Raw genomic sequence first — 13,481 nt, forward strand, 5'->3', positions numbered from 1 at the left:
GTCTGAGATAATCGGTTTATTGTTATAATCGGTTTGTGAAAGTTATCTAATGATTGCTGGTGCTCTGTTATTAAGTATTGATCAACAAAACAGAACATTTACAGTTTGTATAATGTTAGCAATGGGAAAAAACAAGCAATGAGTAAATAATGTGAGTACTGTTAGCAGTGAGTAAATATCGAACTAGTTTTTTTTTTTTTTTTTTGTATTCAACTCTTGTTGAAAAAGTGTATGAGGGTGAACTGTAACGTTAAATATACTACTTTGAAAAAAAAAAAACTTTGCAAATAATCCTCACACGCACATTTTCATATAAATTAAGAGATGTCACAAGACCTACAAGCATAAATTCCCCGTAATAATTGTATGCCTCAAATACAATTGTGATTGATTGATTTTGTCTATATATTTCAATTTACTATTATTTAATTTAATTTTAATATAAACACGTCAATTGGTGTTATTTTGGAAACTGCAGTGGGGACTTTTATTTTGTCTCGTCTGGTGACTCCAGAAGCTCAAAGCAAAGCTAATAATCCTCGAAATCAGCGGTGTGTGTGACACACTCATCCTCTCCGTTTCTGCCTCTCTTCACCATACACTCCCAGGAGGATGAACAAACCCGCTAGAGAAGATGAGAACTGCACTTAATGCCACTTTTAAACTCTTTTCTGTGGGATAATGCTCGGCTAATGTGATGGTAACGTGGCTCATCAACGCCGGGGGATTTTCAGGAACTTTTTTCACCTCGGATGCTCCGGATTTAATGCTTTTACTATTTAGAGTTATCTTTAAATAGCCAATAACAGTTTAAAATGGGTATTTAATTTATCAAGTATATAATTTTAAAAAATCGCCAACATCTGTTTGTGTCCGACAAGAGACGAGTTATCCGGTTAAAATCTCGCAGATTCATTCACGGGCGGTTTACTGTGAACTGGCGTGTGTTAAAAATGCTGCTTAGTGTCAGTAGTTGTGCAGATGCTATAAACGTCTGATTTAATAATTGTATTTTGTGTTAAAACACATCTGTCTGTCGCTGGTTGAAGTGAGATTCCTCAACCCACCGTTCGCGTGTTTCCACCCACCCTCCCTGAACTTTCATTTTTGCTGTTTGTGAAGGAGTTTTATTAGTCAATACTAGGAAGGAAAGTGTCGTTATTGTGCTGGGACGCGGAAGGGAGAGGAGTAGGGCTGTTGGTAAACATGTTAAGGCTTTAAAGTGAATCATGTCGTCTATGGAGGGTGTTTTCTCCTGGCAGTGGCTCTGCATGGTCACTCTCTTTCTGGCCTCTGTTGTCACTTTGATTATATACTTGGTGCTGTATTTTTCCAACGAACCTCCTGTTGGGAAAACGTCTCTCAGTCATGTGGATTCTGAGGAAGCCGATGGGATTTTATGCTGGGTGCTGTCTCTGAAAAGCTGGAGGAGTCAGTGGAGAAGAGCCTGGTTCAGGAGCCTCAATGAAGAAGCTTGTAGATCACAGGTGGGGCTGTTGTTGTTGTTATATCTAGGTATAGTCTTCATTTTTAAAGTAGCACATGAGCTCCTAAAAGGTCAGTGTTGTGGTCTCTTTTGCTTATTGGTTTCCTTTGGTGTTTTGTTCCTCTTATTAGAGTGGGATTCAGCTGACATTTGAAGAAGATGGTGTTCATTCATCAGAACTGGCCGTGGACCGGATTTCAAGCTTTACAAAAACGTACAGTCAAAAAGTAAGGTCACGCTTTGAACGTTTATACACACTAACATAAACATAGTGAACTGTTTGTTGCCAAACTGCTTTATTATCTCACACTGCTTGCTTATGAGAAGTGTATTTAGGTTTGGATGATTTGAATCAAAATAAGGTTATAAGACTTCTCATTTTGACATGCACCCTGTTTGATGATTCAGAAAAATTATTAGCTATGTTATGACCGATGAAGCATGAGGATATTTAAAGTGACAAACTAGTCATAGTTGTATTCTTTTTGCAGAATGTCCTGTGTCAGGTGGTTGGAAACAAGCTGCAGTTTTCTCTCAGTGCTTTACCAAGCTCTATGTCTTCAGAAACCCCCCTGAGATACAGTGTGAAGATATCTCCACTTCGTCTGCAGGTAAACATGAGTGTTTGTTCTGCTCTTAGTGTCACCTGAGGATGGTTGGGTAAATGCGTTGGCATATGTATAACAAATTGTCAAATGAGACAATCATTCTTTAAATGCTTCCAGGAATATTGGCAATGGTGAGGCAGATAATCCAGTTTTTGTTTTTTATAAACATGCTCTTGGAGTAGACAAGCATCTCCTCCTTTGTGATTCTAGGAAAGTCTGTCACATGTTTTGCCATCAAAGTAAATAGTTATTTTATTTGGATAAATCAACACCGTGCTCATTTAGGCTGTACATTCAGTTTGAGTGGGGAAGGAATGAGCCTTGTGAGGAAATGAAATCTAATCTATAGCAGGGAATAAACACAGTTTTGTGATTTTTGAAACCTGTTTGATATCAAATTATAAGGAGTATATCATATTTCTAAATCATTTATCAAGTATAAGTACATTCATGATCATGTGAACTCTTGTACAAAAGGTCAGATTTAGTTTCATTTTCAAATTATACTTGAAATAAAAAAATATTGAAGTAATACACAATTTTTTTATTAGTGGTCTCAGTCATTTGGACCCCTCTGTTTTAGTTATTTGAGTTATTTATATACTTTTATAATATTTATTAATATAAAAAAAAATATTTTAATGTTTTTAAATTTTAGATTTGAGTTTTAGTCATTTTCTGTACTTGTCATTTTGATTTATTTTTATTTTTAATGTTTCTATATAGCTTCAATTTCAGTTTTTGTTTCCACAATTTATTTTTATGTAAGTGTATTTCAGTTAACTGCCAAGGTAACATTTCTAATTTAAGTTAGGTTTATCTTCTAGCAATAACACTGTTTTGTATGTGTACAGTCACATACCAGTAGGGATCAGGAATAAACACATTTGCTCTTGAATAAGATGTCCCGTGTGCTCATGAGATGTAACGTTTCATGCGCCATCCCAAATGCTTTTGATTTATAGGGCGTGACTCACTCTACTGTTTTATTTGCCGTGGGAATCAGATTAAGTGCCTCGGTCGCAAGCACTGGCTCAATGTCCTGCCTTTATTTTAATCACCGTTAATATGTCTCTTCCTCAGAAACATGCAATTTCACTGGTACATCCTGCCTGGAATTATTCATGGAAAAGCTTGTACCTCTTGGACATTTATTTAATAATGCGCTACAAATGGCAGTAAAAGTCTGCAGAGCTGCAGCTTTTTCTGCGCTGCAGTCGTTGATTATGCATTGTGTTTAAAAGCTCACACAACCTTTGGTCAATTGCATTCCAGCTATTTTTAAACCAATCAGTTGCCCGGTTCCTCATTGTCGTGTTGATCCCGTTTTAGCCATAAGTGCGTTGAGTGGCTAAATGCGTTTAAACCTGTCGTTAAATCTTTCGTTTCCTTGTATGCCTTCAGAATCCGCCCCGGATCTGTGGTATTCTGTCATAGTGGGCTGTTTTTGTTCAATCAAATCAGGCCAAGTGCTAGATTGTGAATAGAATACCAGACATGTGCCAAGTGTATATACGGACTACTGGCCTTTGTAGAAGCAGTTGCGTTTTCTGTTTGTCATTCAAGCCTCTTTCTGGAGAAATCCAGGTGGTTACTGCATATTTTCTAGCTGTTTCTCCTGCTGATCAGGGCTGGTTGCTGGAAAGCTCCCAGCGGTTGTTAGAATGGCTTCGTAGGCTGAACAACAGTATATTTAGGGTTTTTGTTTCTGTTCTAGAGTTCACTGCACTCTAGAGCCCACACTTGTGGAATAACCCTTTTTTTTTATTATTATTGTGACTCCATGGGGTCCAACTCTTGGCAGAGTTACAAGTACTGTAAGCAAATATGTTTTCAGGTTCAGATTGAAATAGATAGATTGAAGTTTTTGTATATATATTGCACTGTAGGCCATTGTGAGGTTTTCTAGTTCGTCCATCCTCTTCAGGCTTTAGAATTTCATGTGATTTAGAAATCAACTGGAGCATTGAGCACTGGACTGGAATTTGGCATCCTATCATTTTTGTTCTCCACATTTCACCCAAGTTCAGTATTCAGAAATGTAAAGCAGTCGTGCTTGGACATGACAGCCCATTCCTCCATGTATTGTGGGCCCTGCGGCTCAATGAGCTGTTGTGAATATGTGAATGCTCTGGACCCTTTGTTTATTGTTTGAAGTAGGCAGTGTTATGTTATTCTGTTATTGGCCGCTGTGTGTTTCTGCCTTGCTGATATAAATCAGCAAGTAATTTGTTGTTTAATTTATGGCTGATATTAGGTCAACATAGATCTGTCAGCTGTTTATTTCAGTTGGTTTTTCAAGCACCATTTTTCTGAAATTGATGATACGCAAATACCTGTATGCGGCAAGTTAACAATGGTAAGTAGTTGTACTTAGTTGTTTGTTGTAATTAATGACTTGTATTAAACTTTGGAGTCTATTTTTGTACTGCATTTGCTACTATTTTAAAAGCCCAGCTCATTTTAAAGCCCATAATATAAAAAAATGTGAAAAATTAGGTCTAGAAATTGTCTGACTTGGTTTTTCTAACAGTGTAAAAGACTTTTTCTGAATTTTAAATTAAATAATTCTGAAAAATGCATCATTGTTTCCATAAAAATATTAAGTAGCACAGCTGCTTTCAACATTGATAATAAGAAGAAATTGAGCACAAAATCAGAATGATTTAAAAAAGATCATGTGGCACTGAAGACTGGAGTAAATTCAGCTTTGCCATCGCAGGAATACATTTTGCACTCACTGCTCTGATCAGCCCTTGTTTTGTGTCTATGGTTGTAAGTAACATTTGTGTGTGTATTGTTGGCACAGCTGGCCTTACAGATCAAAGAGGTGAACGAGGAGGTGGAGATTTCCTGGCGGGTGCTTCACCTGGACTCAGATTTGCAGCTTACGCCAAGTTTTACACCGGTATATTCACACATCGAACCACTCGAGATAGAAATGATCAAAATTAAATGCGGTTCTAATTGCACATTCTATCATTTGTAAATCTCAGTAGGTTTTTGAAGGGCAACTTCTGCTTATTTTTTCAGAATGCCCATGGCTCTTTTTGTGTGTTTCAGGGAGATTGTGACAGTCTAAGTGAAGCCGTTGTGAACGACAGGCTCAGACAGGTCTTGAGTCGAGGTCAAGCATCCGTAACTCTGAGCAGCCAGTCTGCAGAAGTCAAGGTACTATCCTGCACAAATGTGTTAAATATTAAATTAGCATTTAATCCTCTCTAAAACACTTCATATCACCCACAGAAGCTAATAAATGTTTATAACCCTATTTTGTTTATCCTTAGGCCTTGTATTCAGAACGTTACATAACTTTGGAATTTGCTCAGAATGGAGAGAAAAACACAGAAAAGGATGTTGCTGTTGATGTTATGAGTGATAATGTTTTATTTCCTCTGTCCTCTTTAACAGGAAGTAAGGAACAAGACCTCGCAGGTGACCTCACCCCCAAAGCCCCCACGAGCTCATGAGTGGAAACTATTAGTGAAGAACATCCGGGTCACATGCAAACAGGAGGATGGTGCTGCAGGTCACTGAAACACACTCATATTCCAGCAGAATGCATGTCCTTCCAGTTCTCTTTAATATTTAGCATAATCATTTAGACAGATGTATGCAATATGTAAGAAAAATGAAACCTGTATTGATGATAAAGATTTATTTTCAGCATGTGAAAATGTTTTTAGCATTTTAATATCAGACACAGATTCTCGTTCTCTGAAATCCCATATGTCTTGTTTATTAGATGGAGCTCATACAGACCTCAGCTAATGTTTTCATATTGCTTGGATCGAAGAAATCAAGGCAATTATTTGGATGAAATTTTGTTGTGGGCACAAAGTGCAGGCTACACTTCCCAAAAAGCACCGCCCCCGTGCTTATTCAGTTAACTGCCTGTGTTTCCCTCAATCAGGATGTCCCTTCTGTTCGGAAATCATTTCTGGAAGTGGTCTAATAGTCCCGCTGCTCTCCAGCCAAGTCACTATTACAGCCTAGCAAGCACTTAACCGGAAACAACTGGCATCTCATCCATTTTATGCATAATTCATTTTGGCAAAGAGCGTTTTCTGTGTTAGTCAGTTATTTGGCTCAAAAACACTCCTAGATCTCGTCTTTTGGCACAAAAACCAATGTACATTAGCAAATGGGCCTTCTTTTGGAAGGGTATTGCTTGTGCTTAGTACAGGACTGTTTCTATTCTGGTTTCAGGCGGCATGAATCCCCAGTGTATCCTTCAGTTGGATGATCCTCCTCAGAAGGTCACCAGTTCAGTCTTGACTAACACATCCACCCCAGCCTGGGACCAGCCCTTTATATTGTGAGTTCAGGTCCACTTCCATCTGCTCCCTTCTCAGCTGCTCCTGCAAACTTAATTTATACCCATTAAATGATTATTTTTTTTTTTTACCCATTTACCTCTTTTATAGAAAAGTACAGTGTATATATATATATATATATATATATATATATATATATATATATATATATATATATATATATATATATATATATATATATATAAATAAAACTGTGGTCAAGACTGTCAACTCAAGAAATCACTTGATATAAAATCAGCCAGCATTTCCAAAGATTTCAACAATAAAATGTTTGACAGTTTTGGGGCATCCTTCAATCTTTTTAGATGGACATGCTGCATGATTTATTTTCTCTCTTGTCTTTGTCTGTTTTTGCAGTGAGCTTAGCGGCCGGTCAAAAGAGCTGAACATCCAGGTTGTGGATAACGGCAAACCTCTGGAGGGTAAGTCCTCATGACCGAAAATAAACCAGCTTAACGGCATAAAAACAGAAAAGTGATATCCATTAATCTGGGTCTGCAAAAGCTTGAAGGTCATCTGTGAATTTTAATCTACTTTTGGTCATCTGTTTCTCTACATCATCAAATAGCCTCAAAAATGCTGTACAAGTGGTAGATTTATTGAGCTAATAGAAGGATGCTATGGTAATATCTTGACTTGAACTCTTCTAACAGACACGTGACAGCCTATATTACTTCGTCATTGGCCTTTCACCCTGATTTCGTAACCGCTTGAGTGAAATTTGTTTGTCTGTGTGCTTGGTATTACTTATGCCTTCCTTTGCAAACACATTGATCAAATAATGTACATTACTTTGATTTGATCAGGCATCACTCTCTGTTGTCCTCCCAGATGGTTTGTTAGGGCAGGTATATGTGCCTATTGATCTAGTGAAGAAACACCCCAAAGGTCAACAAACCTTTTCACTCATGACCAAAGATCAAGTGACCGGATCATTAACTACTGAGGTAAAATATCTCATCATGATACAGTGTAACGAGGTGTTTATCACATTTCAGATTAGATACTTTATCTATTTCCATTTGCTTTTCAATAATGTAGTTCACACGTACAGTAGCTTACATTTTTGTTAAAATGCCATGTCTTAGCTTAATATACAGAAAGACCTATATATAAGCCATTGGCAAATTAAATATGCTATTTGTATATCTGTTTACAAACTTAAATGAACTTGTGTGTAGTTCACCTACCTGGAGCCCAGCGAGGTGCGTAGCTGGCAGATGCCCATGCCGGCCCCTACTAAAAGAGTGGAGATGGACCGCACTGTGATGCCCTGTGGCACCGTTGTTACCACTGTCACTGCTGTGAGGAGCAAGCCAGGACGACCTTTAGCACCTGGTACCTTCCTTTGGCCGTTGATTCACTTGTTGATTTTGAGGAAGGCAGTCTGAATGTTATTTGGGTATTTGAAATCCAACTTTAATATGTAGATACTACAGTTGTCATGTCAATCTCCTAAACCACAATATCAAAATCTCCTATATGATTTTCATGTTTGGTTTTAAAAATCTTTTACAGAATCCAAATCGCCTTCCAAAAACAAGCTAGCGGAGAGAAGGGTGTCGGAGCAGACGTCACTACTCGGAGCCAAAGTTAGCAAAGCCCTGTCATCGTCAGATACAGGTGGGATTTCCAGTAAAGCTTGTTGGCATAAATGGCTAAATGCATTTCCTTTATTTCCACTTTCTATACCGCAAATGCTCATCAGCAGTCCAGGAGCAAGTGTAAATTCAAAATGCCACTTTAGTAATGATTACGTTCACATTTTACCACTCTTTTTCACTCGTTTTCCTGCACAGAGTTATTGGTGTTAAACGGAACCGACCCTGTAGCCGAAGCTGCCATCAGACAGCTCCATGAGTCGGCAAAACAAAAGCTCAAATCACCTGTCAAAAAGAGCACCATCATCATCTCAGGAGTGGCCAAGGTACAGAATAAGAGAAACTCGGTGACCCATATATATGCATATTTAGTTGGCATGTACAATATATTGGTACCAGATCAGTTATATTATTTATTTGTATTGATATTTATTGTATATTTAATAGTGTGTGCTTGCTTTCCTCATTTTTACATTTAGATTAGTTAATTTTAAAACACAAATAACACTTAAATGATATAATTGGTAAATATTCAGTTATTATATTCATTACTTATTCATTCACTTGTATCATTACTTTTTTTTTTTTATACAAAATTGTGCAATATTTTAATCAGCTTGTCTGTCAGACAAATTTTTTTTGTTTTTTTTAATTGGAAAACTTCAAAACCTTGGTTAAGATTGTCAATCCAAGAATTCACACAAAATAAAAATCAGCAAGACTTTTCATTTTTGGGACAACTTCCAATCTTTTTTAGATATGAATGCAGCAGGATTTATTTTAAATTATAATGTTGTGATGCCCATTGTTACTTGTAGCATTTACAACAACTGATTTTGATGTATTTATACAATGTATACAATTTTTGTACAAAATTAACAGCTTTTTTGGTATTCAACAGTTAATTTTTTTCTTTTAAAATTTTTACTTTCAAAACCTGAGACAAGATTGTCAACCCAAGAATTCACACAAAAATAAAAATCAGCAAGCATTACCTAAGGCTTAAAGTAATGTTTGTAGTTTGGCCGCCTTAATTTATTCATACAAAATTACCAAACTTATCAAAATGATCTGTCTCAAACAGAATTTATTTATGTTGTATCTGCAGGTAGTTAGAGGTACCTGTCATAATCACAATTACATCGTAAATTGTGATTATTATGTGAATGAATCATAAATTACATCGTGTTACATCATAAAATAAGTTCTTCAATTGTCAGTTTCTAATTAAGGCTTTTCTTTTAACCTCCTCTCTAGACCCCTCTGACACAGGATGAGGAGATGGCTCTGATGGCAGGATACGCAGCTGCGATGGATGCTTCAATGTCCGAAGCTTCTGAGGGCACCAGCAGCGAAGCGTTACCCTCAGAAACAGAGGCAGAGCCCAGCGTTCTCCAACCCACAGAGTGTCTGGTGGGTGCGAATGGCACAGACCACATGGAGGACTGGGAGAGCCAGGCTGGAGAGGACCCAGATGTGGAAAAAACGTCTCTCTGTATCTCTGAAACGGGTTCCAAAAAAGGAAAAGGTGAGGGGGAAAAGGGGATGAACTTTGAGCTTTCTGTGAATGAAGATCAACAACATTTAGATTATGCTGAGCAAGGTTTTGAGTTTGTATTTAACATCTTTACATCTTTAAACTACATAAAGTGTTTTACTGGAGTTATAAATGTGATCACAGGACTTCATGTGAAAAACAAGGTCAATGGCCAGCATTAACATTGCCGTTCAAACATTTTGGATTTACAATTTTTGAAAAACACGTCTTATGTTCACCAAGGCTACATGTCTTTGATCAAAAATACAATGTGATGGCAAAACTGAATTTTTAGTAGCCATTACTCCTTCAGAAGTGTCACATGATCCTTCAGAAATCATTCTAATTTACTGGCATAGACCTCGATACATTTTTATCAATATTTTGTGCAGCATAATATTTTTGTGGAAAATGTGATGCATTCAGTGAAAAGAACAGCATGAAAGTGTCTTTACTGTCACTTATCAGTTTAATTGTAATGTCTTCAAACTTCACATGAAAAGTAGTTGATTCTGTCACTTGAGATGCTTTATGTGAACAACCTTTGAGAGAAGAGGGAAGGATTTCTTACTGAAAATCTCTATCAAAATTGATGGTATGCCACAGCTAACACAGTTACAAAATTCTGTCTTACCTTTGTTTGTGTCTAATATGAACGTTGCAGCACTGTCTAGTGTCTTTCTGTCTGTACTTCTGACATTTGATGACATCCACTTTCTTTTTTGTCCTCTATACCTCTCCCTTATCACTTTTTTTTTTTTTGCCATCTTAAAGTGGAAACCTGTGCTAACCAGACTTTATTGCTGGAAGAGTAAGTGACCTCTTGAGAAGTCTATAATAGTAAAAGTATGTAGACTTCCCTGTGAAATGGTTAACAGACCCTTTAGTAAAAAGCCAGTCCATGTTCCAGCATTTTATTCACACTTCCATCACGATAATAAGCTTATAATAAGTCTTAACTTTTGGACATGGAGAAAGATTTGACATGCCGTTTAGCATCTCAAATCTTTGGAGGCATCCCTTGGTTTTAGTTTTGTGTTGTTGGAACGTTTTCATTGTTGGCCCATTGAGATGTTTGGCTGATAACTTGCCCAAACAGCTTTAAAAATCCAGACGTTCATCTATGCTGAACTTCTAAGCTGGTGTGGACTGGTTTATACTGCTTTAATTCTAAAACCAAGCACTTTCGAATGCGTTTGCGTACTTTATTTTCGTAGTGTGCTTGTGTTCTTTCAACTAATTTACTTTTGACGCAGCCAGTGTATTGTAGTAGCATCTTTCAGAGCTGAAAAAGACACAAGCATATTCAGATTTCGTCAGAATTCCTACACATCCGCTGTGTCTTCATGGAGGTCAACAAAATCTAAAGATTATTTGATTCCTAATTTCACGGTTGATGTGAGTGGTGAGTTTGACCTCCAGGTTGGCTCAGTGAAGTACTGTATGTTGGGGAGCCTTGTCTGATTGTTTTTATCTCTGTTTGGTACCCCCTGTAGGCAGCTTCCTGCACAAGAGTGCCAAGCTATTCTTCAGACGGCGACATCAGCGAAAGGAGCCGGGGATGAGCCAGTCCCACAACGACCTGCAGTACTTGGAGCATCCCGAGGTGGCCATGATGGGCGACAGGGAAAAGAGGACGGCCACCTTCAGGCGTATCATCGACCGCAAGCTTCTGCCCAGGAGCAAAAGCAAAACCAACGGCACAGTGAGAGAACCGCCCACATGAGCTACCCACTCCGTCGCCTTCATCAGAACTAATAGCTTTTGCACCTCCTCATCTTTCTAACATCCTCCTTTTCACATTCATTCTCATAACTTTTATGCAAGTCGTTGCTTTTTCTGGGCCATATTTGCCAAAACCTCTGCGTAGCAACAATCACTCTCATCAACTCCATATTAACACCATGATCCAGATCCCCTGAAAACCTATTCTATTATTCAGACCTCTTAGCTTGGTTCTGCTCCATGAAGACTTTCCCCATGGCACTTTCCCTACTTGACTGCTCCGTTGAAACCATTCTCCTTCATCTTTGAACTTTGTTTGCACGTTTATGCAAGAAAGTTTACAAAACCGCATTCAAAAGAGCACTCGCTCTCTTCGTCGCTCCAAATGACTGTGTCATTTAACCTTATGCAAATATTGATCGTCATGCAAAAGATATTCTGTGTTTGTGGCCTTCTAATCAAAGCGGGATTTGAGGACGACAACTTTTTTTCTTTTCTTTTTTTTTGCCATCTACCTGATCTTTAACCTTCTGGAAGCCCTCTGGCAACCTGATGGATCCTGGAATATCAGACTAAGGAATACCATCGGTTTGATTTGCACTTGTTTATATGCTCAGAACTCATTCCATATGCATTTACAGGGATGTGCAGTGAATTCTGTGAGGTTTGGTGGTGAAGATGCTCTGAATTAGTTTAAGTATGTGAAAGACCTCTGTCCTGATGTGAGTTGAATATGGGAGTTTTCATTTTGTTAGGGAGAAAAATCTGCAGTTTCACCAATTTTGACTCTGGGAATAGTGAGTTTTATTGTTCAGCGAAACATTTTCAAACCGAGCATAACATTTAAAATGTTCTGGTTTGGCACTGATATGTTCGCTTTTAAAACAGGTTTGGTTTTTTATTCATCTTTTCATTTCTAAATATTCAAACAGAGATTTGAATATATAATTTATATAATATAAATATTCAATTATGTGTATGCATGTTTGATTTTTCACTTTTTTTCCCCCCACAGTCATACCATCATGTCTCACATTAAAAAATGTGTGTGAATTGTACCAAAGGTTTTTAACACTAAGCAAGGGCATTTTCCCATAGAGAAAGACCAGAATGCATGAGTTTAGCTTATCGATAAGTTCATGATTTATGAGACTTTCCCAAGTGTGCAGTCGTCTTTTACCTGTGCTCCTAAGCCAGCTGAAATGGCTGTGAATGAGAACGTTTATATTTTGGACCTCATTTGTTGAGCCTGTGTGGAGAACTGCAGTGGATTTGTGTTATTGTCTATTCAATAACAGGCTCCGCTTGACATTTACTTGACCTCAAACTGCATATGTAGAAGAAACCTGAATGCCTGTCCATACTGAATGTTGCCAGAAAGAAACCTCAGCAGTCTGGCTGATAAATATGTATTTTGAGAGGACTACTGTTCTGTGTTTTTGTTTTTTGTCTATGTTGTGTGTTGCCATGTGCATCCTGGCTGTCACAAAATGAAAGGTGTATTTTCCAGTGAAATGGAAGGAGGCACATGAAGATTTTATTTTTGTTATGCTTGATTGGCCGGCCAGAGGTGATCCAGTCATTAAATGAAACCTAACACATCAGTCCTCTTTATATGCATATCATCATAATATATCAATGTGCATTAAAGAACTCCTCTAATTAACTTAACTCCTCTGTGCTTTCTCTTGGAGTCTTGTTGTTGCCCTCCTTAACCAGAAGGACCTTATAAATTGTTGTTGTGAATGATATTTGTATGCTCGCCAAAACACATTTACCTGCAATATTAAAATCACTTATGGCCTGTGAAGAAAGAACTGTTCAGTCTGAAGTCTTAAAAGCCTCTAGAATTCTCGATCAGATTTTAAGAATGGTGATTTATGAGTAAAATAAAGTCTGTCATTACTTGAAGGAACTAGTTTTGTTCTGTAAGAAAATACAGGTGGACTCTTATGAAGCACTGTTGTAGTATTTATATCAGTAAAGCTTGAGTTTGTGTAATATGTGTTGCTTATTGCGAAAGTCTTTACATGTAATTCACTTTTGTTACTCTTCATACCCAATAATTAGCTTCCCAGTTAGCCAACAAATTGACTCCATGACTGAACAACTCAAAAGTGACATACTTTGATGTCTGTGCAATAATGAATGTCAGACTGTGCTATGCAAGAATTGTGTTCATTAATA

At 37.6% G+C, this 13,481-nt stretch overlaps 1 protein-coding gene across 1 annotated transcript; it reads left to right on the forward strand.

Annotated features, from left to right (window-relative positions):
• The first annotated feature begins 627 nt into the window (after window positions 1-627).
• LOC306864065 (C2 domain-containing protein 2-like) lies at window positions 628-13,051 on the forward strand. Its single transcript, XM_079407767.1, has 14 exons — window positions 628-1,487; window positions 1,618-1,713; window positions 1,978-2,097; window positions 4,904-5,002; window positions 5,158-5,265; window positions 5,506-5,623; window positions 6,304-6,412; window positions 6,789-6,853; window positions 7,263-7,378; window positions 7,613-7,769; window positions 7,950-8,054; window positions 8,231-8,358; window positions 9,290-9,560; window positions 11,066-13,051. The coding sequence occupies exons 1-14, from the start codon at window positions 1,230-1,232 to the stop codon at window positions 11,293-11,295; spliced, it is 1,980 nt and encodes a 659-aa protein (XP_079263893.1). The 5' UTR covers window positions 628-1,229; the 3' UTR covers window positions 11,296-13,051.
• Window positions 13,052-13,481: the final 430 nt, after the last annotated feature.

This window comes from Barbus barbus (genome assembly GCF_936440315.1).
Source record: "Barbus barbus genome assembly, chromosome: 45".
Lineage (NCBI taxonomy): Eukaryota > Metazoa > Chordata > Actinopteri > Cypriniformes > Cyprinidae > Barbus > Barbus barbus.

Coding starts and splice junctions, on each gene's coding strand:
- LOC306864065 (XM_079407767.1), top strand. CDS start 1,230: ATGTCGTCTATGGAGGGTGTTTTCTCCTGGCAGTGGCTCTGCATGGTC. Junction 5,003..5,157: donor TTACGCCAAGTTTTACACCG/GTATATTCACAC, acceptor TGTGTGTTTCAG/GGAGATTGTGACAGTCTAAG. Junction 5,624..6,303: donor ACAGGAGGATGGTGCTGCAG/GTCACTGAAACA, acceptor TTCTGGTTTCAG/GCGGCATGAATCCCCAGTGT.